The 27,069-nt window shown below is 60.5% G+C and overlaps 1 protein-coding gene across 1 annotated transcript in view; it reads right to left on the bottom strand.

The window, feature by feature from the left end:
- Window positions 1-27,069, bottom strand: part of SND1 (staphylococcal nuclease and tudor domain containing 1) — a 131,748-nt gene that overhangs the window by 64,006 nt on the left and 40,673 nt on the right. Inside the window, 2 exon segments of the mRNA XM_080363608.1 lie at window positions 5,443-5,543; window positions 21,265-21,354. Coding sequence (XP_080219734.1) covers window positions 5,443-5,543; window positions 21,265-21,354 — 191 coding nt within the window.

Genomic DNA, 27,069 nt, shown 5'->3' with positions numbered 1-27,069 from the left:
TGAGCCATGTCAGCATCCCAGCATCACCAACACCCCAGTGAGCAAATCCTGAGCCATGTCAGCATCCCAGCACCACCGACACCCCAGTGAGCAAATCCTGAGCCATGTCAGCATCCCAGCACCACCAACACCCCAGTGAGCAAATCCTGAGCCATGTCAGCATCCCAGCACCACCAACAATCCCAGTCATGACATTCCAAGCCCCTAAACCCCCAGCCATGAAATCCAACGCTGTGCTGGCATCCCGGCATTGACAACCATCCCAGCCATGAAATCCTGACCTATGTCAGCATCTCAGCATCACTAGCAGCCCCAGTGAGCAAATCTGAGCTGTGCTGGCATCCCAGTATCACCAACAGCCCCAGTACACAAATCCTGAGCCATGTCAGCATCCCAGCATCATCGACACCCCCAGTGAGCAAACCCTGAGCTGAAATCCCCAGCCATGAAATGTGGTGCTGTGCCAGCATCCCAGCATCATCAACAACCCCAGACATGAAATCCTGAGTCAGCAACACCCCCAGCCACCAAACCCTGAGCCATGTCAGCATCCCAGCACCACCGACACCCCCAGTGAGCAAATCCTGAGCCATGTCAGCATCCCAGCACCACCGACACCCCCAGTGAGCAAATCCTGAGCCATGTCAGCATCCCAGCACCACCAACAGCCCCAGCCACCAACTCCTGAGCTGTGCCAGCATCCCAGCATCGCCAACACCCCCACTCACCAAATCCTGCACCGTGCCGGCATCCCAGTATCATTAATACCCCAAACCACCAAGTCCTGCTGCTTGATTGCACAAAAAGACCCCCCAGCTCTACAAATCCTGCAAGAACCCCAAATTCTTCCCAGTTTTAGAGCTTTTTAAGGCTCAGAAATCACAGCACGGCCCACAGGGGCCGATCCTGCCGCTCGCCTGGGTGCTGAGCACCCAAGGGTGCCCTGAGGTTTAGGGGTGAGCTGCAATGCACCCGCTGCACCTGCAGCGCTCCCCCCGTGTTCTGCGGGGAAAATAGCTTAAAAAAGGGACATATCCTGACCGTGGATTAAGTATCACGTTCCGGCCCCGCTCCTCAGAGCTGCGCGGGGAGCAGGGAGCGCGGCCCCCCCGCGGTCACCGCGAAAGCAGCCGGGGAGGAAAGGCAGAGCTGCTGCACCCGGGGAAGATGCATCCCCAGTTAAGCCCAGATTAAAGAATGGGAAGATGAAAACGCAGATGAAAAGCTCTTTGCTGTGGGAAAAAAATCTTATTAGGCCGTGAAATATGGGTTTTTGCCACTTAGAGGACGGCGCAGGGAAAAAAGGGAAAAAGGGCCGTTTGCGAGCTCGCCCCCCCGCAACCTCATTTCACACTTTTCCCCCTGAAAATCCCCAAAGGAAGTTTTTCAGCGGTGTTTCTATCTCACAGAACCTCCCACTGCCCGGCACAGATTGGTGCTGCCAAAACCAGCCCCGTGCGAGCCCCCCGCCCCGCGCATCGCCAAAACTTGTCATTTGTGCCACATCAGCCCCAAAATGCAGCAAGCCTGGCCCTGCTGCCCGCAGCCAAAGCACAACCCCCCCCCAGCCTGGATTGATGGCTCAGGGCTTTGGTTACATTTATTTTAGATTATTTGTAGTAGCTTTTTCTTCCAAATATTTGTGTCATTTTTGTCACAGCAGCCCCCGAGTGCCCCGGGGAAGCGCTGTGGGGACATGACCCATCTGGGGGTTCGGACAGATCCAGCCCCCCCAGGGGAAGGGACACCCTTGTCACTTGCCACGTGGTGACAGCCACGCTCTGCCTGGGATGCTGTGGGATGTGAGGGGATGCTCTGGGGTGCTGCTGGGTGCCATGGGATCCGGTGGGATCCTGTGGGATGCTGTGGGATCCTGTGGGATGCTCTGGGGTGCTGATGGGTGTCATGGGATCCAGTGGGATCCTGCGGGATGCTGTGGGATGTGAAGGGATGCTCTGGGGTGCTGCTGGGTGCCATGGGATCTAGTGGGATCCTGTGGGATGCTGTGGGATCCTGTGGGATGCTCTGGGGTGCTGATGGGTGTCATGGGATCCAGTGGGATCCTGCGGGATGCTGTGGGATGTGAAGGGATGCTCTGGGGTGCTGCTGGGTGCCATGGGATCCGGTGGGATCCTGCGGGATGCTGTGGGATGTCACAGCATGTTACTGGATTCTGTGGGACACTGTGGGATGTGAGGGGATGCTGCGGGATGCTGTGGGATGTGAAGGAATGCTGAGGGATGCTGAGGGATGCTGTGAGATGTTGTGGGATGCTGCAGGATTCCATGGGATGCCATGGGATCCTCTGGGATGTGATGGGATGCTGTGGAATGCTACAGGATGCTGGGGGGTGCTGTGGGATGTGATGGGATGCTGTGGGATACTGTGGGATATGATGTGATGAGATCCTCTGGGATGCTGCAGGATGCTGTGGGATGTGATGTGATGGGATGCTCTGGGATGCTGCAGGATGCTGTGGGATGTACTGGGATGCTGCAGAGGATGCTGGTGGATGCTGTGGGATGCTGTGGGATGTGATGGGATGTGATGCTCTGGGATGCTGCAGGATGCTGGGGGATGCTTTGGGATGCTGTGGGATGCTGTGGGATGTGATGTGATGGAATGCTCTGGGATGCTGCAGGAGGCTGGGGGATGCTCTGGGATGCTGTGGGATGTGATGGGATGGGATGTGATAGGATATTCTGGGATGATGCAGGGTGCTGGGGGATGCTCTGGGATGCTGTGGGATGTGATGTGATGGGATGCTCTGGGATGCTGCAGGATTCTGGGGGTGCTGTGGGATACCATGAGCTTCCCAAAGCACAAAGGTTGCTGTGAACCCAGAGCCGCCCCGTGCACCCGCTCCCGCTGGTCACCGCAGAGCTGCCCCATCGTCCCCACGTCCCTCACAGACCTGTCCCATCGTCCTCACGTCCCTCTGCCACCACTTGGCAGGTGCCTCCTCATTAATCATGCCCTGAGCACCCTCCCGCCAGCACAGCCCGGCACAGGAGGTGCCCGCAGTGTCCCCAGTGTCCCCACAGCTGTCCTCGCCCTGTTTTCCATGTCAGCATGGCTTGTGCTGATGGCCGAGCACAAACAGCCAACCCCACCTGCGCTCCGCAGGAAAACACCTGGACCAGCCAGGACCGGCCGTGCGGGCAGCGCGGTGAGCGCTGACATGGCACACAGCGCCGGCAGAGCCGGGCGGGGATGGCTGCGATGCGGGGGCACGGGTAGAGCCCCCCGGCAGTGGCTCCGGTGTTCCTGGCTGGGGATTGAGCTGGAAAATGCCGGGAGCTGGAGAGGAGAAGCGTGAGGGAGCCGGTGAGGGAGCCCGGCTGTGGGAGACGGTTTGGTGCAGCAGCCGGGAGCGGGCAGGGATGCAGGCAGGGATGCAGGCAGGGATACGGGCAGGGATACAGGCAGGGATGCAGGCAGGGATACAGGCAGGGATACGGGCAGGGATACAGGCAGGGGTGCAGGCAGGGATGCAGGCAGGGATACAGGCAGGGATGCAGGCAGGGATGCGGGCAGGGATACAGGCAGGGATACAGGGAGGGATGCGGGCAGGGATGCAGGCAGAGATGCGGGCAAGGATGCAGGCAGGGATGCAGGCAGGGATACAGGGAGGGATGTGGGCAGGGATGCAGGCAGGGATACAGGGAGGGATGTAGGCAGGGATGCAGGCAGGGATGCAGGCAGGGATGCAGGCAGGGATATGGGCAGGGATGCAGGCAGGAATACAGGCAGTGATATGAGCAGGGATGTAGTCAGGAATATGGGCAGGGATGCAGGCAGGGATACAGGCAGTTATATGAGCAGGGATGCAGGCAGGGATACGAGCAGGGATGTAGGCAGGGATGCAGGCAGGGATGCAGGCAGTTATATGAGCAGGGATGCAGGTAGGGATGCAGGCAGGTATATGCGCAGGGATGTAGTCAGGGATGCAGGCAGGGATGCAGGCAGGGATACGAGCAGGGATGTAGGCAGGGATACAAGCAAGGATGCAGGCAGGGACTGTGGAGCCAGGCAGGGTTGTCCCTGCCCGCGCTGCCGCCCCGGCGAGCTGCCGGCGTGCTCAGCCTGCCAAGCAGCTCAGCCCAGATGCCAAGCGCACAAGCCAGGCTTTATTCCATGGCACGGGCCGGGCGGCACAGACCCCGCTCTGTTCAAGCCAGCCCTTCCCCGGCTGCCCCGCGCCGCAGAGCCGCGCCGGCGCCAGCTCCCGCCTCGCTCCGGTGACGCCTGATTACGGCGATGAAGTCACGGCAAGCGGCAGCCCAGCAAATTCACATCAGGTTTCCTCCCGAAGCGGGGATGTGACTCAGGAGCTGTTTGGAAGCGATTTGCAGCTGGAGACACTAAGAGCAGGCGGCAGCGCTCAGCGAGATGCTCTCGAGATGGGAAATCCTGCCCTCACACCGTGCCGGGAGCGCCCCGGGGTTGGCAGCACCGCGGGCAGCGTCACGGCGAAAGGCCGGGGAGTTTGGCACCGCACATTCCCCTTCTTGAGCATCCCCAGTGCCGCGAGCCCTCATTTTTCTACAAACAGCCCCAAAACCACAGCGGCCCGGCTGCCCAATGCGGCGAGACACCCTTGGCTGCAGAATGAGCTCCCCGGGGATGCGGTTAAAGCACCGCTGAATAAACCGGGGGGTTAAAGCCAGGATGCTCCATTGGGCTCCACCGCACCCAGCGTCTCCAAATGGGAAAGCCCTTTTGGCTCCCGCTGCGGCGGTTTCACCCCTGCGTGGGCAGGGCCAGGTCCACTTTGCAACAGGAGTGGAAATTACACCCACTCATGAGATGAGCATCACCAAAGGTCACCCCTCGAGTGCCTCAGTGAGAGCGGAGCGGGCTGATGGGGGATTTTCCGTCTCGCGCAGCCCTGGATGGCGGAGGAGAAAAGCGCAGCGCTGCAGCACTCGGATTGCGTTCCAAAATAGGAATGAGAAAAAGAAAACAGCCAAAGCAAACGGGCTATGACAAATCCTCCCTACGCAACTCCCGGCGCTGCTGCCGTGCCCGCACAACCTCTCCGTAGGGCCGCACCGAGGGGGTCGAGCGCTCCCGTGGCCTGGGGAGACACCGAACCCGGTCTGGGTGCGGAAACTGGGCGGTCTGCAGCGCAGCATGGGGAGGGCAGCGTCCCTTGGGAAGGGACAGACATCCGGGGGACAGACAGATAGAGAGAGACGGTTCCTCCAGAGCAAACCACCATCCATGCTGCTCCCCATGGCAGCTGGATTTTAGGGGTTTCCTCCATCCTGGCACCCCCAAAGTGCCTGAGCTGGAGGTGGCAAGTGCAGAGGCTCCGGGTCCATGGGACAGTCTGGCCACTTCAGGGCCCACAGCGAGGACGAGCCACCCTCCATCTAGTGTCCCCACAGAGCCCCGTGATGTGGCACCGCACCGGGACATTCGCCGGTCCCCACTTACATTCCTCCGATGGAGACGGTGGCGCAGGTGCGCTCGGAGAAGGCGGGCACGGTCTCGGTGGCGCTGCTGGCCGGGCGGATGTAGTCCACCGTCACATTCACCTGGGCAAGACAGACGGACAGTGGGTCAGAGCCGGCCAGCCCCGGGGCTCCCGCACTCCCAGCCTCCCCCTGCCCAAAACCGCCGCTGTCGGTGAGTCGGCACCGACACCGCCCCGTGCCCAACGGTGCCACCAGCGAAGCCACATCTGAGACACCCGCCGGGAAACCAGGAGCCTCCCAGCACGGACACGCTGCCGCCGCGGGTTCCTGGCACAGGCGCCAGTGCTGCTGGGGGTACTGAGTCACAGAGCCCCCTGAGTGCTGGAGAGCCGCGGCAGCCATCCCCAGCGTGCTGCCAGCCCCGCTGCATCCTGGTTTACAGCTAATCGCGTTTTGGCTGCGGGTAGGGGAGCTGGGCTGTACCGGCAGGTAGATGTGAGCACGGCTCCCCGCTACGCCGGAGCTGTCAGCCGGCATCAGCATCGCTGGTGCTGCGGCCACGCCGGGTTGTAAAACGCTTTGGTGAGGCTGGGAGCAGCAGAAACCCGGCCGTGCCCCGGCACAGAGCCGTCCCCGTGCTGCTGCCACCCACGGCTGGCGCTCAGGGACCAGCGCCACCACCGCATCCGGCCCACGTGCACATGGGGTGGTGGGGGGTCCGCTTTGGGGGGGCAACACTGGCTGCATTACAGCTTCACGCTGCACCGCGGTCAGGACGAGCCAGTGAGTGCAGAGATGCTCACAGGTGAGATCCTGGCACAGGATCCCGGCACCACAGCCCCGGGTGTCAGCCCCTGGATGCCCCATGTCCCCTTGATCAGGACTCGGTGACACGGCCGCCAAGGTCATGGGTGGCTCATGCCGACCTGGCGCGGCAGCCAGGACCTCAGGCCTGGGCATCGCCGCGTCCCCGCGCTGCCCACCCCCCGACACACAGCGGGGAAAAAGAAATGGGACCGAAACCTCCCATTTTCAACCTGTGCATCCGCCCGCACCGTTTCTGCACAAACCCACCGCAACCCCACCGCCTCACCCCCAGAAAAGCACCTTCCTCCCCGCGCCACCGGCGCTTCGGCCAGGGAGGCTGAGGCTGGGGGACACAGGGGAACATGGGGGTGACAGAGGAGTGACACAGGCATCTCCAGGGGGTCCTGGTGCTGCCCCCACTGCCCTGGTCCTGCTGTGGGGCTGTATTTAGGCACTGGAGACTCTTTCCAGCTGTGCCGTGCCACAGCATCATGCCCGTGCTGCCAGCTCCCAGCTTGAGCCAAAGGGACCTGGACAGCCGTCCAGGAGCATCTGTAAACCCTCCAGAGCACCGGCTCTTCCCAAACCCCGCTTCTTAAACCGGCATCAACATGCAAAGCAGGGAGGTTCGCCTGCCAGAGCCCCGCCGCCAGCTCGCTGCCGCGCTCCGCCGCACTCATCAAGGGCTGCGGCAGTGGCAGAGGGGGCTCGGGCAGCAACGAGCCAATTAAGGGGAGCGGTTACAGCGATTCCTCCCGGCGAAACTCTTGTCATAGCAACTGGAGGGGAAAAAAAGACACGGGTGACTCCGAGAGGCAGGTTGGGAAGGGAATTCGAGCTACTCCGGGGCTTTTGAAATGTCAGCGGCGAGGCCGCGCTGCACCGGGAGCACCTTGCTGGGAACCGGCACGGGGTCTGGCGACAGGCTGGTGGGACAACAGTGTCAGGAGGTGGGACACGCGTGACCCTGCAGCTCGGGGTCCCATCCTGCAGCACCACGGGCGCAAGAGCTCAGCCTGCAGCAGGGGAGCGACGCCGGGTGCTGCGCCGCAAAGCAGCGCAGTGTGCGTTGTATTGCATTGCACTGCAAAGCGTTGAGTGGCATTACACCGTGTTGTAAAGCGTTGAGTGGCGTTACATCGCATTGCAAAGCGTTGAGTGGCGTTACATCGCGCTGCAAAGCGTTGAGTGGCATTACATGGCATTGCAAAGCATTGAGTGCCGTCACATCACATTGCAAAGTGTTGAGTGGCGTTACATCGCGTTGCAAAGCGTTGAGTGGCGTTACATCGTGCTGCAAAGCATTGAGTGGCATTACATGGCATTGCAAAGCATTGAGTGCCGTTACATCGCATTGCAAAGTGTTGAGTGGCGTTACATCGCGTTGCAAAGCGTTGAGTGGCGTTACATCGCGTTGCAATACACTGTGGCATTACATCGTGTTGCAAAGCGTTGAGTGGCATTACACCGCACTGCAAAGCATTGAGTGGCGTTAAGTTGCATTGTAAAGTGTTGAGTGGCGTTACATCGCGTTGCAAAGCATTGAGTGGCGTTACACCACGTTGCAAAGTGTTGAGTGGCATTACAATGTGTTGTAAAGCGTTGAGTGGCATTACACCGCGTTGCAAAGCGTTGAGTGGCATTACATGGCATTGCAAAGCATTGAGTGCCGTTACATTGTGTTGCAAAGTGTTGAGTGGCGTTGCGTCGCATTGCAAAGCGTTGAGTGGCGTTACATGGCATTGCAAAGCATCGAGTGGCGTTATATCATGTTGCAAAGCGTTGAGTGGCGTTACATCGCACTGCAAAGCGTTGAGTGGTGTTACATCGTATTGCAAAGCGTTGAGTGGTGTTACGTAGCACTGCAAAGTGTTGAGTGGTGTTACGTCGTGTTGCAAAGCGTTGAGTGGCGTTACATCGCGTTGCAAAGCGTTGAGTGGTGTTACATCCCATTGCAAAGCGTTAAGTGGTGTTACACCGTGTTGCAAAGCATTGAGCGGCGTTACGTTGTGTTGCAAAGCGTTGAGTGGCATTACATGGCGCTGCAAAGCGTTGAGTGGCGTTACGTTGCGTTGCAAAGCGTTGAGTGGCGTTACATCGCGTTGCAAAGCGTTGAGTGGCGTTACATCACGTTGCAAATCGATGAGTGGTGTTACACTGCGTTGCAAAGTGTTGTGTGGCGTTACATCATGTTGCAAAGTGTTGTGTGGCATTATATCGCATTGCAAAGTGTTGTGTAGCATTATATCGCATTGCAAAGTGTTGTGTAGCATTATATTGCACTGCAAAGTGGTGTGTGGTGTCACATCAATTGCAAAGTGTTGTGTGGCGTTATATTGCACTGCAAAGTGTTGCGTGGTGGTATATCACATTGCAAAGTGTTGCACTGCAAAGTGTTGCATTGTATTGCGCTGCAAGGTGTTGCTTTGCGTTGCACCACACTGTGCAGTGCTGCAGTGTGTTGCGCTGCACTGCAAAGTGCTGTGTTGTGTCGCAGTGCGTTGCAAAGCATTGCACTGTGTTGCATTGCAAAGCATCGCGCTGTGTTGCAGCACGTTGCATTGCATTGTGTTGCATCGCGTTATATGGCAACGTGTTGCCTTATGTTGCATAGTGTTGTGTTGCAAAGTGCTGCATTACAAACGGTTGCGTTGCACTGCGAAGCGTTGCTTTGTGTTGCATTGCCAAGTGCTGTGTTGCACTGCATTGCAAAGCATCACGCTGTTGCATCACACTGCATTGCATTGTGCTGCACTGTATCGCACTGCAAAGGGTTGTGTTGCATTATATTGCTTTGCAAAGTGTTGCACTGTGTTATATAGCATTGCAAAGCATTGAGTCGCGCTGCACCACAAAGTGCTGCGTTGCCTTGCATTGCAAAGCATTGCCATGTGTTGCATTGCATTGCGGCACATTGTGCTGCGTTGCATTGCACTGCAAAGGGCTGCGTTGCATTGCAAAGTGTTGCGTTTCATTGCATTGTGTCCCTTTGCGTTGTGTTGCACTGCAAAGTGTTGCATTGCACTGCAAAGTGCCGTGTTGTGTTGTACTAGAAAGCATCACACTGTTGCATCGCGTTGCATTGCAAAGTGCTGTGTTGCATCGTGCTGCAGCATTACAATGCATTGTATTGCATTGCACTGCTATGTGTTGCAGTGTGGTGCGCTGCACTACATTATGCTGCAGTGCAAAGCGGTGGTTTGTGTTGCACTGCGTTGTAAAGTGTTGCATTGTGTTATACTGCACGACAAAGCGCTGCATCGTGTCGCATTATGTTGCACAGCAAAGCGTTGCATCGCAAAGCGCTGCGTCCCCCGCGCAGCGGCAGTTGCAGTGACACAGCTGGCGTGTGCCCTGCTACACGATGCCAGCGCCGCTGCAGCTGACAAGTCACAAAAGCAAAACTCCCTCCCCAGGGCGGCACCAGAGCCGGCTGCAAACCGGCAATTAAAGCCTTCCCATAATTAGCAGCTCAGTCCGCAGCCCCTGGGGACAGCTGACCCCAAGTGTCCCCTGCACGGCCACCAGCTCGGAGCAATGACAGGCAGCGAACGGGCAGGGACACACACCCCAAGTACACATTGTCCCCGCTGCTCCTCATGTCCCAGCACAAGGGACATCCCGGCCATGCCACCCTCTGCACTGTCCCCAGCGCCCGCTGGCAGTGGCTTCATGTGCTGGCCCTGGCTGGAGAAGGGACACGGAGGTCACAGTGTCACCAACACCTGAGAGCATCTGCAGCGCCAGCTCTGTACCTCCTGCACCCCCAGAACCATTTTGGGCTCCCCCTGCACCCCCAGCTCCGTCTCAGCACCTCCTGCAGAATGTGGCCTCCAGAACATGGCCCCTGGCAAGCTGTCCCCAGCATCACGGTCCCAACAACATAGTCCCTCGCATGTGGTCCCCAGGATGTGGCCCCCAGCACATAGTCCCCAGCATCACGGTCCCAGTGATGTGGCCCCCAGCACATTGTTCCCAGCATCACGGTCCCAGTGATGCGGTCCCTAGCACATCCTCCCCAGCATCAAAGTCCCAGTGATGCGGTCCCCAGCACTCAGTCCCCAGCATTATGGTCCCAGTGATGCGGTCCCCAGCACACAGTCCCCAGCATCACGGTCCCAGTGATGCAGTCACCAGCACATTGTCTCCAGCATCATGGTCCCAGTGATGTGGTCCCGAGCACATCATCCCCGGCATCACGGTCCCAGTGATATGGTCCCCAGCACATCGCTCCCAGCATCACGGTCCCAGTGATGTGGTCCCCAGCACATCATCCTCAGCATCACGGTCCCAGTGATGTGGCCCCCAGCACACAGTCCCCAGCATCACGGTCCCAGTGATGTGGTCCCCAGCACATTGTCCCCAGCATCACGGTCACAGGGATGTGGTTCCCAGCACACAGTCCCCAGCATCACGGTCCCAGTGACACGCGGCACGAGCTGGCAGGGGAGGTAAAAATAGTCCCTGCGAGTTTGTGACGCCGAAAGGCTGGGAGATCTGCGGGCGTTGCAGGTGGTAATTATAGCTGAGCACGTCTGGGCTGCCACCCACCCCTGCCATCTGCACCCAGCCTGGCCCCCTCCTCCCTGCTGTGCCCCCGGGGCAGGGGACGGTCCCCTCCGAGCCCAGCTCCAGCCAGGGAAGGGCACCCATGGGTGCGGCAATGCTCCGCCATGGTCCTGCCCATCTGCACCATAGCACACCGCTGCTCCCAGTACCAGCAAGGGCTGCTGGAGGGAGCCCAGACAGTCCCACCACCCTGATTCTTCCCTGGTTTATTTCCCCCAATCTGGGGACACAAGCAGGGGCAGCGGGGACCTGGCTGATGCCACCCACAAACTGCACCCACATCCCCCATTTGCGCCGCAGACAGCCCCAAAGTAGCTGTTCTCACCCCCACAGGGTGGGAAACCATAGCCGGCACTGACCCTCGGGCGGTCCCGCAGCCCAGGGGGTGCTGACATGGGGTCCCCCCATTGCCATGGGGACACTCGTGTCCTGCTCAGCCCAGCCGGCACTGGGACCGGCCCTGGGGACACACCGCTGGGGTGAGCTGGGCGCTGGTGCAAGAGTCTCTTCCCACTCTACAAGAGCAAGGTTCACAGAATTGTTAGGGCTGGAAAAGCCCTCCCAGATCATTGAGTCCAACCATAACCCACCCTGTCCCTGCCCCATGTCCTGAGAACCTCATGTCCGTCTGTCCAGCCCTCCAGGGCTGGTGACTCCAGCACTGCCCTGGGCAGCCTGTTCCAATGCCCCACAGCCCTTTGGGGAGAAATTGTTCCCACATCCAACCTCAACCTCCCCTGGCGCAACTTGAGGCCGTTTCCTCTGCTCCTGGCGCTTGTTCCTGGGGAGCAGAGCCCGACCCCCCTGGCTCCAAGCTCCTTTCAGGCAGCTCAGAGATCAGAAGGTCTCCCCTCAGCTCCTGTTCTCCAGCTGAGCCCCCAGGTCCCTCAGCTCCATCACATTGTGCTCCAGCCCCTCACCAGCTCTGTTCCCTTCTCTCCACTCGCTCCAGCACCTCAAGGCCTTTCTTGACCCCTCAGGTGATTTGGGTGGCCCTGGTGCCACCATTTTGTGCACTGAGGTGATCCTGCCACCCCTGGGGCCGCCATTTTGAGCCCTGAGCTGAGGGGCCCAAGTCTGACCCCAGGATCCGAGGTTTGTCCTCCCCAGTGCCCAGCGCTGACAAAACCTCAAGGTCTTTCCTTGTTGTGAGGGGCTCACCCCACCCCAACAGAGCCCAATGGGACGTGGTGGGACATGACGCCGCATTGTCACCTCTCAGAGCTGCCCAGCGGGCTGAGGGGCTGCAGGAGGCAGCGGGGGGAGAGCGGGACCCCCAGTCCTCCCCGCATCCTCCTGACATGGTCCCTCTTTAGGGGGTATGTGAAGAACCGGGATGTGACACAGGGATGTGACACGGGGATGTGACATGGGGATGCTCCAGGCCCCCCCGCTGCCAAGCAGCCCCCCCGGAGCCCCAACCGCTGCCGAAAGCGGAGCCGGCAGCACCCACAGGCTCTGCGCTCCCTCCTCACCGGGGGCACCGAGCCCCCCCGGGTCACAGCCCCGCGCTGAGCCGAGCCCAGCCAAGCCGAGCCCAGCAGAGCCGAACGAGCAGCCCCGGGCTAGGACTGACCTTGCTGGGACACGGCTCTGTCAGAGCCGCAGAAAAGCCATGTGAGGAAGCGGCAGGAGGAGGAGAATTGATGCAGAGAGAGGAAACAGCCCCAAATTTCTGCTCGTGACGCGTGAACAGCCCCGTTTGCTCTCGTCAGGAGCCATTTCAGGCTGCGGCAGTGCCCGGTTCGCCCGCCCTGCACCGGGACCTCCACCGGGACACGGGTGGGAGCAGATCCCCCGCCTGGCACTGCGGAGCAGCCAGATCTCCAGAAGGTCTTGAAAAGCAAAATCCTGCCCAAAAAGCAAAACTGTGCAGTTCGGGAGCCAAAAAATCCAGCAGCTGCACCCCGGGCGGGTGGCATCACGACACCATGCCCCGGGCAGGTGGCATCACCACACTGTGCTCCGGGCGGGTGGCATCACCGCGCCGTGTCCTGGGCAGGTGGCATCACCACACCGTGTCCGTGGTTTTTTGCAGTTAAAGCCGTTTTGCCAGCTCTGATCGCCGGTGCTGGGGATGCTGCTCTGGGTGACCCCAAAGGAGCGTGCCGGGGAGCGTTCCTGCCGTCCCTTTGCTGAGCCCCCGTCCCCAGCGGCGTTGCCAAGAAAACCCCAGGTGTTAAAGAGAAGCTGAAGCTCTGCAGAAAAATGGGTGCAAGGATGGGGACGGAGGGCGAGGACCCTCAGCATGGGCCACACGTAGCCCCCCGAGTCTCTAATTATCAACCTCCCCATTGAGCTGGCGTGATTGCACCCCCAAAAACCCATGGGCTGGCTGTGGCACCGTGTGGCACCGGGTGACCCCCATGTGCCACGGCAGCACCAGGTGTCCCCAGAGTCCCTTTGCCTTGGCAGAGCAGGATGTGGTGCTGAGATTTGGGGCTGGGGATGGGGGACTCACACCTCACTGAGGCTGGTGAATGGGTGAACTTACCCCCAAACCAGAGGCACAAAATTGCTCAGGCACCCCAATGAGAGCTGCCCCCCCACCTGCAGCCTCCCCATCAGCGGCAGAAAACTCCTTAGGAAAGGGACTGAGTCGCTCCCGTGCACAAAGAGTATTTTTCCCTGAGTTATCTTGTGCCGTCTCCCTTCATCCGAATGATTAATCCCCCCCAGCTAATTAGAGGAAAGGGCCGAGAGCGCCCATTTGGACTCCATTCAATTGCCTGCGCGACGGCGTAATTAAAAAAGAGCTGCTTAACGGGCAGTGCGTGCCCGGCGCTCGAATCGATGGGCAGCGGCGGTGCCGCGGGAGCTGTCCCCATGCTGGCCAGCGCCGCAGATCTATTCCACCGCGGGAAGCAAATCCATACCGGCATGGCAGCCGGATCACCCCGCGCCACCGGGCAAATTCCGCGGCGCCGGGTCGGTCCTGAGGGTGCGGGTCCCGCGGCAGCTCCGGCACCATGAAATAGAACAAGGGCAAGTGTGGAGTCTGACATCTGGGTAGAACAACCCCAGGTTCAGTGTAAGTTGGGGAGTGACCTATTAGAGAGCAGCGTAGGGGAAAGGGACCTGGGGGTCCTGGGGACAGCAGGGTGACCATGAGCCAGCACTGGGCCCTTGTGGCCAGGAAGCCAATGGGACCTGGGGTGGGTTAGAAGGGGGTGGTCAGTAGGTCAGAGAGGTTCTCCTGCCCCTCTGCTCTGCCCTGGGGAGACCACACCTGGAATCTTGTGTCCAGTTGTGGCCCCTCAGTTCCAGCAGGACAGGGAACTGCTGCAGAGAGTCCAGCGCAGCCACCAAGATGCTGCAGGGAGTGGAGCATCTCCCGTGTGAGGAAAGGCTGAGGGAGCTGGGGCTCTGGAGCTGGACAAGAGGACACTGAGGGGGGACTCATTGCTGGGGATCAATATGGAAAGGGGCAGTGTCAGGAGGATGGAGCCAGGCTCTGCTGGTGACAACCAGTGACAGGACAAGGGGCAATGGGTGCAAACTGGAACACAGGAGGTTCCACTGGAAGAGGAGAAGCAACTTGTTGGGGTGAGGGTGTCAGAGCCTGGCCCAGGCTGCCCAGGGGGTTGTGGAGTCTCCTTCTGTGCAGACATTCCAACCCGCCTGGACACCTTCCTGTGTAACCTCATCTGGGTGTTCCTGCTCCATGGGGGGATTGCACTGGATGAGCTTTCCAGGGCCCTTCAACCCCTGACTCTCCGCTATTCTGTGATGCTGTGACTCCGTGTGCCACGTCAGCACAGCAACAACCAGCAGAGAAGTCAAGAAAAATAAATGGGGTCTGTTACCGGGAGGCACAAGGCGCTGGAAAAACCCCGGCTTTAGAAACTTTGATGAAAGGGCAAGAGAGAAAATGTAATGTTCTCCATCCATCTGGCGGGCCCTGGGAATTCGGCCGCGGCTCCCGCAGCCCGTACGCGGTAAATGCCGCACGAACCGCAGGCGCAGCGGCCACCGCGGGGACATTTCTGCCTTTTGTCCCCTCGGTGCTTTCTCCAGGGGGAAGGGGACATGAAGAACTATCGCAGGCAGCAATGGCAGCGGTTTCTCTTTGCTGCCGGGGCTGGGGGGAAGCAGTGGTGCAGCTCTGTGACATGGCGTGGGGACACGGCACATGGGGGGAGGTGGTGTTTGGCACCGTGGCCACCCCCAGGTCCCTGAGGCCCCGCTCACCCCAAAAACCCACAGACATCCGCAAAAGCAAAGCCCAGCACCACGCAGCAACACAAGAGATGTCCCATAGGCAGCCCAGAGTGTGATATACCAGGAGATCTATGAATTTCCAATGAACGTCACCGGCCAGGAGCTGGGAGGGGGGTGATGACCCCAACAGGAGGGGAGAGGGGACCGTGGGATCTCAGGGGATCTCATCGTGCCAAGATGGTGCTTTTGAGGCGTTTGACCCCAAAAAGCAGCTCCTGCCCGCACTAAATGGCACGCTGCCCGCGCCAGCCGGCACGCTGCCCGCGCACAGGAGGTGACACCGCGAGGTGACGGGATGGGGACAGGAGGGCGGCTGAGGACACGTCTCACTGCGGCCAGGGCACTTTCATCCTCGCTGGCACAACGTGTGCCCCCGCGCGGGGACCGCAGCAGCCGCAGTGGGCAGGGGACAGGCAGGGGACAGCCCTGGGGACCGTCCCAGGGCAGGCAGGGTTGCTGGCACCTTGCGCACCAGCAGCTCCCAGTTCACACCAGTGAGGGGCGAGGGCGGCTTGTTCAGATCCTGCTCTGTGTCCACAGAGGGACCGCGAGGGCAGGTGGGGACAGCGGACAGCTACGGGGGTGTCACCATGGCAGGGGTGGCAGGACCCGCTCCCTGGGTGGGGTGGGAAGTGAGGTGGGATGAGGGGGTGGGGGGTATCCCCAGCTCCACAATTCCTAAAGCGCAGCTCCCTCTAGTGTCACAGCAGCCCTGCCGAGCTGCCACCGTGCACTGGGGAGCAAGGTCACCGCGGTGCAAGGACAGCACCCATGAGGGTCCCCAGGGGGCAGGGACAGCACCCACCGGGCAAGGTCACCGCGGTGCAAGGACAGCAGCCATGAGGGTCCCCAGGGGGCAGGGACAGCACCCATCGGGCAAGGTCACCACGGTGCAAGGACAGCACCCACGAGGGTCCCCAGGGTGCACGGACAGCACCCATGAGGAGGGTCCCCACCTTGCAGGGACAGCAGCCACAAGACAAGGTCACTGCTGTGCAAGAACTTCAGACACAAGGAGTGTCCCCAGGGTTCGGGGACAGCACCCATGAGGAGCATCACGACGGCGCAGGGACAGCCCCCACAAGGAGGGTCCCCAAAGCGCAGGGACAGCATCCACAGGGGGGGTCCCCACCTTGCAGGGACCTGAAGAGGGTTCCCACATCACAAGGACAGCACCTATGGGGCAAGGCCACCACTGTGCAAGGATGTCACCCACGAGGAGAGTCCCCACAGCACAGGGACATCATACACAAGGAGGGTCCCCCCCATGCAGGGACAGCACCCACAAGACAAGGTCACCACTGAGCAAGGACATCACCCATGGGGAGGGTCCCTAGGGTGTAGGGACAGCACCCATGAGGAGGGTCCCCACCAAGCAGAGAACTTAAGAGGGTCCCCACGGCAAAGGGACAGCACCGACAAGGCAAGGTCGCTGCTCTGCAAAGACAGCACCCATGAGCAGTGTCCTCAGGGTGCAGGGACAGCACCCACGGGGCAAGGTCACCGCTGTGCAAGGACAGCACCCATGGGGTGGGTCCCCAGGGTGCAGGCACAGCATCCCTGAACAGAGTCCCCAGGGTGCAGGGACATCACACATCAGCCCTGAGACAAGCCCTAAGCCACCTCCCAGCAGGCAGCCCCATGTACAGGCAGCACTGAGTGCAGGCAGCAGTGGTGCAGGCAGCCCTAGTGCAGGCAGCACTGGGTGCAGGCAGCCCCGGCGCAGGCAGCCCTCGTGCAGGCAGCACTGGGTGCAGGCAGCCCCGGCACAGGCAGCAGTGGCACAGGCAGCCTTGGTGCAGGCAGCACTGGGTGCAGGCAGCCTCAGTGCAGGCAGCCCTGGTTCAGGCAGTGCTGGGTGCAAGCAGCCCCGGCACAGGCAGCCCCGGCGCAAGCAGCCCCGATGCAGGCAGCCCCAGTGCAGGCAGCCCCGGCGCAGGCAGCAGTGGCACAAGCAGCCCTGGTGCAGGCAGCACTGGGTGCAGGCAGCCCTGGTGCAGGCAGCAGTGGCACAGGCAGCCCTGGTGCAGGCAGCCCTCGTGCAGGCAGCCTCGGCGCAGGCAGCCCCGGCGCAGGCAGCACTGGGTGCGGGCAGCCCCAGCGCAGGCAGCCCCGGTGCAGGCAGCCCTGGTGCAGGCAGCCCTCGTGCAGGCAGTCTCGGCGCAGGCAGCCCCGGCGCAGGCAGCAGTGACGGCACAGCCAAGCCCAGCAGAGACGCGGCGCTTGCAGCCGAGGAAGCGGCTGCTGAAGCGCCGGCAGCGAGAGCAAAATCTCCTCCTGCCCTAATTATTCCTAATATTTAATTCATCAATCGTGATGGGGACGACCGCGCTGCGCCGGAGCGGCTGCCAGCGGCGATCCCTCGCGGGGCTGTCACACTGTCACTCCGTGCCAGCGCTCGGCGGGCACACCAAGGGCAGCGGGAAGGCAGGAGGGCACAGGGGAGCCCCCATCCAGGGACACTGGGGGGCACAGGGCAGCCCCCAAACCTCTGCCCCCTGCATCCCCCCATGTCACCATTCCTTGGGGACACACTGGTGTGACCAGAACTGCTCGGCACCCATCACTCCTGACACCCACACAGGGGAGGAGAAGGGGCCACAAGGTGCTCGGTGGAGCCGGGGGGGCCACTGCAGCCCCCGGGGACACCAGAGCCAGGCCGGCACAGGGGACACTGGTGACACATGGATCTGCGGGGGACCCAGGAGATCGGCCTGGGGCTCTGTGGGAGGGGACACGCTTCAGGGGGTGGCAGGGGACACGGGAGCAGGCAGGCCTTCCCAAAACAGGCAAGGGGCCCTGGAGCGGGCAGGGGTCCCCAAAACAGGCAGGCAGGGGTCCCCAGAGCAGGCAGGGGTCCCCAAAAGAGGCAGGAGTCCTTGGAGCACGCAGGGCTCCCTGAAACGGGCAGGGGTCCCCAAAACAGGCAGGCAGGGGTCCCCAAAATGGACAGGGCTGCCTGGAAAGGGCAGGCAGGGCTCCCCAGAACAGGTAGGGCTCCCCCAAATAGGGAGGGGTCCCCAAATCAGGCAGGGCTCCCTGCTAAGGGCAGGCAGGGCTCCCCAAAACAGACAGAGCTCCCAGAATGGGCAGGTCTCCTCAAACAGGTGGGGGCCCCTGAAATGGACAGGCAGGGCTCCCCAGAACAGGCAGGGTTCCCCAAAACAAGCAGAGCTCCCAGAATGGGCAGTTAGGGCTCCCCAGAACAGGTAGGGCTCCCCAAAACAGGCAGGGTTCCCCAAAACAAGCAGGGCTCTGTAGAATAAGCAGGCAGGGCTCCCCAGAACAGGCAGAGCTCCCCCAAATGGGCAGGGCTCCCCAAAACAGGTAGAGCTCCCAAAATGGGCAGGTCTCCTCAAACAGGCGGCGGCCCCTGAAATGGACAGGCAGGGCTCCCCAGAACGGGCAGGGCTCCCCAAAACAGGCAGGGCTCCCCAAAACAACCAGTACTCCCCAGGCCACCCCTGCAAAGCGCCGCTGCCGACACCACGGGCAGCCCCGAGCGCGGGTGCCACCGTCCCCGTCCCGTGTCCCGCCGGCGTGGGCTGGAAAAGCACCTTAAAGAACAAAAAGGGGTGGGAAAAGTGGGATTTTGCCTCCAGCCGCCGGCCGCTGCCCGGCGGTGCCGAGCAAGGGCGAGCCGCCCCGCGCCGCGCTGTCGCTTCGCATCAGGACGCGCCGCCGGCCGCCGGGAACTGTTTTGATTACAAACGGGAAAGGGGTTTATTTTTTTCATCACTTATCCTCCATTAAATTAATCTGAAGTGAAGAACGTGGAGCTGACAAAGGGAATATTGAGCAAGCAAAAGAGGCGGCCCAGGACGCAGGAGCCCGGCGCGCAGCCGCGACGTTCTGGGGGCTGCAAACACGGGAGGTGGCGGCCAAATGGCTTTTTGTTTCTGTTTCTAGGGGTCAGCGGCTCCCAAGCGGCCGCTTTGGGCAGGGGACGGTGGCAGCTGTCCCTGCTGTCACCAACAGCGGTGGAACGGCAGCCGAGCAGCAAGGATGTGCCACTGTCTGTCCCTGCCTGTCCCTGTCCGTCATTGCCCATCCCTGCCTGTCCTTGCCCATCCCTGCCTGTCCCTGCCCATTCCTGCTCATCCCTGCCTGTCCCTGACCATCCCTGCCTGTCCCTGCCTGTCCCTGACCATCTCTGCCTGTCCCTGCCCATCTCTGCCTGTCCCTGCCCGTCCCTGCCCATCTCTGCCTGTCCCTGCCCATCTCTGCCCGTCCTTGCCTGTCCCTGCCTGTCCCTGTCCATCCCTGCCTGTCCCTGCCCATCCCTGCCTGTCCCTGCCCATCTCTGCCCGTCCTTGCCTGTCCCTGCCCATCCCTGCCCGTCCCTGCCCATCCCTGCCTGTCCCTGCCCATCCTTGCTTGTCCCTACCCATCCCTGCCCGTCCTTGCCTGTCCCTGTCCATTCCTGCCCGTCCCTCATGCTGCTGCCCACCCTGCTGGGGGTCCCAGGATGAAGGCAAGACCCTCATCCTCCTCCCCAGCACAGTGGCCCATGTCGCCCAGACACAGTCGTGGGGACATGAGGGACGCAGAGAGCAGCTACCAGCCTTGGGGACAGCATGGGGACAGCTTCTCAGGGCTGGGGACAGGGGACACAGGACCAGCACAAACTGCACCATGAGAACCCAGGGCTCTGGCTAGGTGGCCCTACCCCCAGCTGTGGTGACATGGGGGACACAGAGAGAAACCAACGGCCTTGGGGACAGCTTGGGGACAGTTGCCCCAGCACTATGGGCACAGGGACACAGGACCGTCACGGGCAGCACCACGAGCACCACGGGCTCCGGCAGCGCTGGCCCTGTCCCCAGCCACGTTGGGGACACGGTGACCGGAGCCCTCGGCCACGTGCGCCCTCAGCTCCCGGCTGCAAATGTGCAACGGCGAACGCAAACAGTTTTGGGGAGAAAAAGGGCGGTTTTGAGCAACATCGGGTGAGATCGCAAACCCCACTCCGGGTTCCCATGTCAGAGACCGGAGCTTCCCCACATCCCAGTGACGTCCTCGTAGCCGCGCTGGGCTACGCCAAGTGACAAATTCCCATGCGAAAAGTCTCACGAGCTGCTATTTTTTTCGCCCCTTTTTTTTGCCTTCTTCTTTTTGGTGATATATAAACAGGGCTGTGAAACGGCGAGAGGCAATTAGGCATGGAAATAGTCCTCGCCGAGCGGCAGCGAGCGGCCGCGCCACGAGAGAAATTGATTTTATTTGACCGTTTTATGAGCATTTGAAAATTGCATCCTGAGCATGTGCTTGAGCGCTTAAGTGCACATTATATTCTTCATCCCCGCGAATTGCTCTAAACCAGCCCAGAAAAATATGCCGAGGAAACAAAGGGAAATGGAAAACGACGCGGGTACGTGGTGCTGCTGGGAAATGGGTGCGGATAGGGGTGCTCCGGCTTTGGGTGCACCCCCAGTTCCCCACAGAGAGCCCTTGGGTCACCCATATGGAAATGGGTACAGATATGGGTGCTCCGACTTTGGGTGCACCTCCAGTTCACCACAGACAGCCCCTGGGTCACCCATATGGAAATGGGTGCAGATTCAGGTGCTCCAGCTTTGGGTGCACCCTCAGTTCCCCATGGAGAGCCATGGAATCAGCCATAAGGAAATGGGTGCAGATAGGGGTGCTCCGGCTTTGGGTGCACCCCCAGTTCCCCAAAGAGAGCCCTTGGGTCACCCATATGGGAATGGGTGCAGATATGGGTGCTCCGGCTTTGGGTGCACCCCCAGTTCCCCATGGAGAGCCCTTGGGTCACCCATATGGAAATGGGTGCAGCTTTGGGTGCTCCAGCTTTGGGTGCACCCCCAGTTCCCCACGGAAAACCCCCACATCACCCATAAAGAAACAGGAGCAGCTTTGGGTGCTCCAACTTTGGGTGCAACCCCCAATTCTCCATGGAGAGTCCCTGGGCCACCCATAAAGAAATGGGCACAGCTTTGGGTGCTCTGGCTTTGGGTGCATCCACAATTCCTCTTGGAGCTCCCCCAGGTCACCCATTTTTTAAGAAATGAGTGCAGCTTTGGGTGCTCCAGCTTTGGGTGCAACCCCAGTTCCAAAAGAAGAGCCTTCAGGTCACCCATAAGGAAATGGGTGCAGATATGGGTGCTCCAGCTTTGGGTGCATCCATGATTCCCCATGGAGAGCCCCTGGGTCAGCCATAAGGACACATATGGCACCACCAGCACAGGCGAGGACCCCGTCCCCATCCCCATCCCCTCCGTACCTTCTTCCCGATGAGCTTCTTGCGCAGGAACTCCCGGGCCTCAAACATGTAGGGGATGTCATAGAGGGGCCTCAGCTTCCGGTTCTTGTCCTGGGGGAGACAGACAGGTCAGGGGACACCCCAAAACCACCCCGCAATGAGCACCCCCACGGGGAGGCTCCCAGAGCAGATAAACCAAAGCTGGTGCACCCAACACCCCCCACCTACTCCCATGGGTGCTCCCCAGCTCCTGCACCCTAGGGGGGGCTCCCTGGGCATTGTGCAGCCCCTGCTCCCCAAAACCCCCCAACCGGCAAGAGCATCCTCCCGTGAGGCCGCAGTGCCAGACCAAGAGTCTCCTCTGCGTTCCAGTGGCTGGTCTCTAAGGGGGAGGGATGGGAGAAGTTTGGGGTGCGGGGATTGCCGGGGTCCCCCCAACAAGCCAATAGCCTCCTGGCACCACTCAGCCCGTGCCAGGCTGCTCAGCGCTGCCGGGGGATCTGCGCTGACAGGGGGAGGCACCAAAGGTGTCACCCCCTGAAATGCTGTAGTTAAGGGAGCTGAGCAAGCTGGGTACTCAGCCTCTTGCTCATTACACAAGCTCGTTAGCAGCTGGTGATTAACAGCACAATGGGATGAGACCCCCAGGAAATGGAACCAGAGGGGATTTGGCTGCTTGCTGTGGACCCTGCCAGTACGTGAGAGGAGGAAAGGGGGAGGCGAAGTCAACCCAATCCAACCCAAATCAACTCAATTGAACCCCATTCAACCTAATCCAACCCAACCCAAACCAGCCCAAGACAACTCAGCTGAAGCCAATTCAACCTAACCCAGCCCAAATCAACCTAACTCAACTCAACCCAACCCAACTCAACCAAACTCAACCCAATCCAACTCAACTCAACCCAGCCCAACCCAACCCAACTCAACCCCACCGAGCCCAACTCAAATCAACCCACCCCAACCCAAGCCAAGCCAACTCAACTGAACCCAATTCAACCTAACCCAACCCAACTCAACCAAAATGAAATCAACTCAATCAAACCCAACTCAACCTAACGCAACCCAACTCAACCAATGCCAACTCAACCAAACTCAACCAACCCCACCCAACCCAACCTAACTCAACCCAACTCAACCAAACTCAACCCAACTCAAGCAAACTCAACCCAGCCCAACCCAATGCAACTCAATCCAACCCAATGCAACTCAACCCAACCCAACGCAACTCAACTCAGCCCAAATCAACCTAACCAAACCCAACTCAACCTAAACCAACCCAACTCAACCCAGTCCAACCCAACCCAATTCAACCCAGCCCACCCCAATTCAACCCAGCCCACTCCAACCCAATGATGGGATCTCCCTAGGCCATGCCGGTGGAGGACGGCCCTCGGCACATCGCTCTGCTCACCGGCATGGTGCTGTGAGGAACAGTGCCAGGGAGGGGAGGAACAGACTGAAAAGAGGGAGATAAGGCAAAAGCAGCAGGAAATGAAGGAGAGGAATCAGATGGGAGAGGGAGTGAGCGGACAAAGACACGCCGGCACTCGCACTCCGCATTCTCTCTCAATGAATGAGGCTTTGATAGAGTTTATTATGTCCTCGAGGCTGTTCCCAGGCTGCTGCTTGGAGCCGTTCCCTCCTTCGCCCTCACCGCTGCTCGCCCAGCACCGCAGCCCCTGCCAGCACCAGCGCGGGTGATGGGAAGAGGCCGGATCCCACGAGGGCATCCCAACCTGTGGCAGCGAGCTGGTGCCGCAACCAGCGCCAAACCCATCCCCGGAGGAGGCTCCTGCCCTGTGTGAAGGCTGAAAACCCCTTTGCAGCCTGGGGGGTTCAATTCCCAGGCCCCATGTGTTTTCCACCACCTGCCTTCAAAACACGGCCACGGTGGGACCCGATGGGACGTGGTGACACGTCTCTCCCAACCCTGACAAGGTCACGGCCGAGCTCCGGGATAAATCACGCTGCCGGGTTCCTGTCTGCTGCTCCGCGCAGGCAAAGCCCTGCGCAAACACTAATTAATCCTCACTAACGAACTGCACATTTATTGCTTGTTTCAGCGTCTGGCACAGGCTGTTGAGTCCCTGATCCCGCGGGAAGGGGGACGGCGCGAGCGGGCGGCAAAGCCCTGGGTGGCCCTGGTGTCACCAGCTTGTGGCACCGCACCGAGGGGCTTGGGTGCCGGTGACAATCACATTGGTGAAGTGACCAGTGAGCAGCTCGGTGGCCTTGGCACAAGGAGGGTGCAGCGCCAGCTTGGTGCAACCGTGGGTCCCAGCATCACACTAAAGCAAATCTTTGCCTTAAAAAATGTAACAAAAAGCAACCTAGGAGCAACTCCCAGCTCTGCAGCCACGTGGGACCACCCCAAAAAGGGGACCGCTGGCACAGACACCCCCGTGACGGTGCCGTCCCCACCGGTGCTGGGGACCCACCGAGGCCACGTCATCGTGACGCTGGTGGAAAACTGCCAATTCTGCAGTTCCCAGCGCAAGTAAAAGGCAACGGGCTGTGCCAGGAGCCGGATAATGGAAACGTCGAGGTGTCCAATTCACAGCGCCCGCAACCGCCGCCCCGTCAGCGCCGTTAAACACCGCTCTGCTGGCCCGGAAAAACGAGATTTCATATCGGAGGAGAAGCGGCCCGGCAGATCGCTCTGGGAAACCATTCAAGAGCTTGGCCACACGCTGGAGGTTTTGCAAATAAACATTAAAAATCAATAGAACAGCAAGGATGTTAACTAAATTCTACGACCGTCAAACATCCAGCAATTAGAGGCACATAGAAAGATATTGCCGTTTTTAAACTGCTTTTCGAGCCAAGGAAGAGCTCGAACGGCAGCAGAATGGCTCTGAGTTGCAGTCCCAGATGGGGACGCCACGGCCACGGCCGCGGAGAGGGACGGCACGGCACGGCTCTGCCGGGAGCTGCCGATGCCGCAACGCCGGCCCCGGCGCTCCCCGCTGCTGGGGGGAGTCGTCAGCCGTCCCAAAGATAATTAAAAAATCAAACAACAAACCTATTAGCCTCATTTAATTAAAGGTGTGCAGCGAGGAGGCTGGTTTATTAACGAGAAAGTCAATGTGCGGAGCTTCGGAGAGATGCTGGAGGAGCGGGGGGGATGCGGAAACAGGGATTTGAATCCCCAAATCGATGGGAACGTGCCGCTTCCCCACAGACGCGCACCCGGGGAAAGAAACTGGGTTTTGGGATAAAAGGAACAACGGAGCATCTCGGAAGCGGGTGATGCCTCAGGGCACCCCCAGCATCCCCCCTCCTTAAATAACCACCCGATGGGCTGAGTGAATTAAGGCTCTCCCCGTCAAATTAACATCGTTACACCGTCCTGCAGCCAATTAAAGTCTATTTTGGGGAAAGCAGCAGGCGCCAAGGATCGCGTCCTGCCATGGGGGTCACGCACGCACTGCCGGGGTCCCGTTCTCCATGGGCAGGAGATGGTGACGGATGCGGGTGCATTCGGAGCAGGATTTTGGGGTTTCTCCCACAATTCCTGACACAGGACGCTTTGGGGGGACCCCAGAAGCACCACAGGGGCCAGGACCTGAGAGCTCACCCATCCCCGCCAGCGCAATCAGGGAAAGCTGATTATTCGCAAAGCAATTAGCACGGCAAAGCAACGCCAAGTGGTGTGTGAGAATAAGCTGAGGTGGAGAAAACCAGCTGCCACCGAGAGCGGTGCCGGCGGCGTGCCCCGTGTCCCCAGGGCTGCTGGGGGACATAGGGACCCTGGGGGAAAACCTGCCCCGTTTGGGGACACAGCAGCGCCAGAGAGACCCTGGTGGGGAACCTGACCCGTTTGGGGACACAGCAGCCCCAGAGGGACCTATGGGGGGAACCTGCCTCATTTGGGGACGCAGCAGCCCCAGAGGGACGACCCCGGCAGGGGTAAACCAGACCCATTTGGGGACACAGCAGCCCCAGAAGGACCCCATGGTTGGGAACCTGCCTCATTTGGGGACACAGCAGCCCCAGAAGAACCCTGGGGGGGAACCTGCCCTGTTTGGGGACACAGCAGCCCCAGAGGGACCCCGGGGGACAACCTGCCTCATCTGGTGACACAGCAGCCCCAGAGGGACCCCATGGGGGTGAACCTGCCTCATTTGGGGACACAGCAGCCCCAGAGGGACCCCATGGGGGTGAACCTGCCTCATTTGGGGACACAGCAGCCCCAGAGGGACCCCATGGGGGTGAACCTGCCTCATACGGGGACACAGCAGCACCAGAAGGAGCCATGGGGGTGAACCTGCCCTGTTCGGGGTCTGCTCGGTTTGTGCTGGGGCAGAGCAGGGTGCTGGGGGAAGGATGTGACCCGGAGCAAGCGGGAATCCCTCTTGCGGGCAGCGGGATGCTCAGGGTGGCACGAAGGAGGGACAGGGGGACGGTTCATTCGCGGTGTCACGCTGCAGTTCCAGCCCTCCCTACCCAGTGCATCCCGGGCTGAACCCGGCACGCTGTGCCGAGCAGGAAATCCATCACGGAGCGCGGCGAGGAGGTGACAGCAGACGCGGCAGCGTGCTCCGCGCCGGGTGACAGCACCGCCGGAGCGGGAACGTGCCGCTGCCGAGCGCTTGGGGACCGGCTGCTCCAGATCGCAGGCGGCGGAGCGCGGCTCTGCTGAGGGGCTGACAACGGCACGTGGGTGACAGGCTCACAACCAGCACCGCGGGGCCATCCCAGGAGCCGGGCAGTGCTTTGATGAGGATGACAACGGGAGCAGCGGCAGGAGCAGCCCAGCGGGGCTGCAGACACGTGCTGCGGAGAAAACCAGCACGAGGAGCTCCCAGCGCAGCGGAGGAAGAAGCAGCATCGGCGCTCGGGCAGATCACAGAATAGTGGAAAGTCAGGGGTTGAAGAGCCCTGGAAAGCTCATCCAGTGCAATCCCCCCATGGAGCAGGAACACCCAGCTGAGGTTACACAGGAAGGTGTCCAGGCGGGTTGGAATGTCTGCACAGAAGGAGACTCCACAACCCCCTGGGCAGCCTGGGCCAGGCTCTGACACCCTCACCCCAACAAGTTGCTTCTCATAGTCAAGTGGAACCTCCGGTGTTCCAGTTTGCACCCATTGCCCCTTGTCCTGTCCCTGGTTGTCACCAGCAGAGCCTGGCTCCATCCTCCTGACACTGCCCCTTTCCATATTGATCCCCAGCAATGAGTCCCCCCTCAGTGTCCTCTTGTCCAGCTCCAGAGCCCCAGCTCCCTCAGCCTTTCCTCACACGGGAGATGCTCCACTCCCTTGGTGGTGGCTGAACCATCCCTGGAGACATCCCAGGCCAGGCTGGACGGGCTCTGAGCACCCTGAGCTGGTGCAGATGTCCCTGCTCATGGCAGGTGGGGCACTGGATGAGCTTGAAAGGTCCCTTCAACCCAAACCATCCTGTGATTCTGTGACTAATGACTGAGGGTGCGGGCAGAGCCAGCAGCCCCGGCAGCCCCTGCCCGGCTGGGAGAGCAGCTCTCTGCCAGCTCCTCTCTGCGAGGGCACCGGGAGCATCAGAGCATCTCCTGCAGCAAATGACACCAGCCGAGTTCCAGCCATAAGAGGATTAACAGCGCTGTCAGCTCTGAGAGCTCTGATACTCACACAAAAGGACGTCTCTGAACTCAGGGGGTCTGGAAGAAGCTTCTCCTGGCTGCCCATTATCCCATGGCCGAGGACGGCTCCCACCTTCTTCCCAATCGCCGGCCCATGGCGGGAGAGCTGCAGCTTCAAAACCTGCGGCTGGTCACCCCCACCACGGCCCCAAATGCCCGCACATGATCAGCACTGCGGGGACAACACTGTCCCCTCGGGAGAGGGG

Source organism: Nesoenas mayeri, assembly GCF_963082525.1.
Source record: "Nesoenas mayeri genome assembly, chromosome: 1".
NCBI classification, from domain to species: Eukaryota; Metazoa; Chordata; class Aves; order Columbiformes; family Columbidae; genus Nesoenas; species Nesoenas mayeri.
This window is presented reverse-complemented; position numbering and strand designations above follow the sequence as displayed.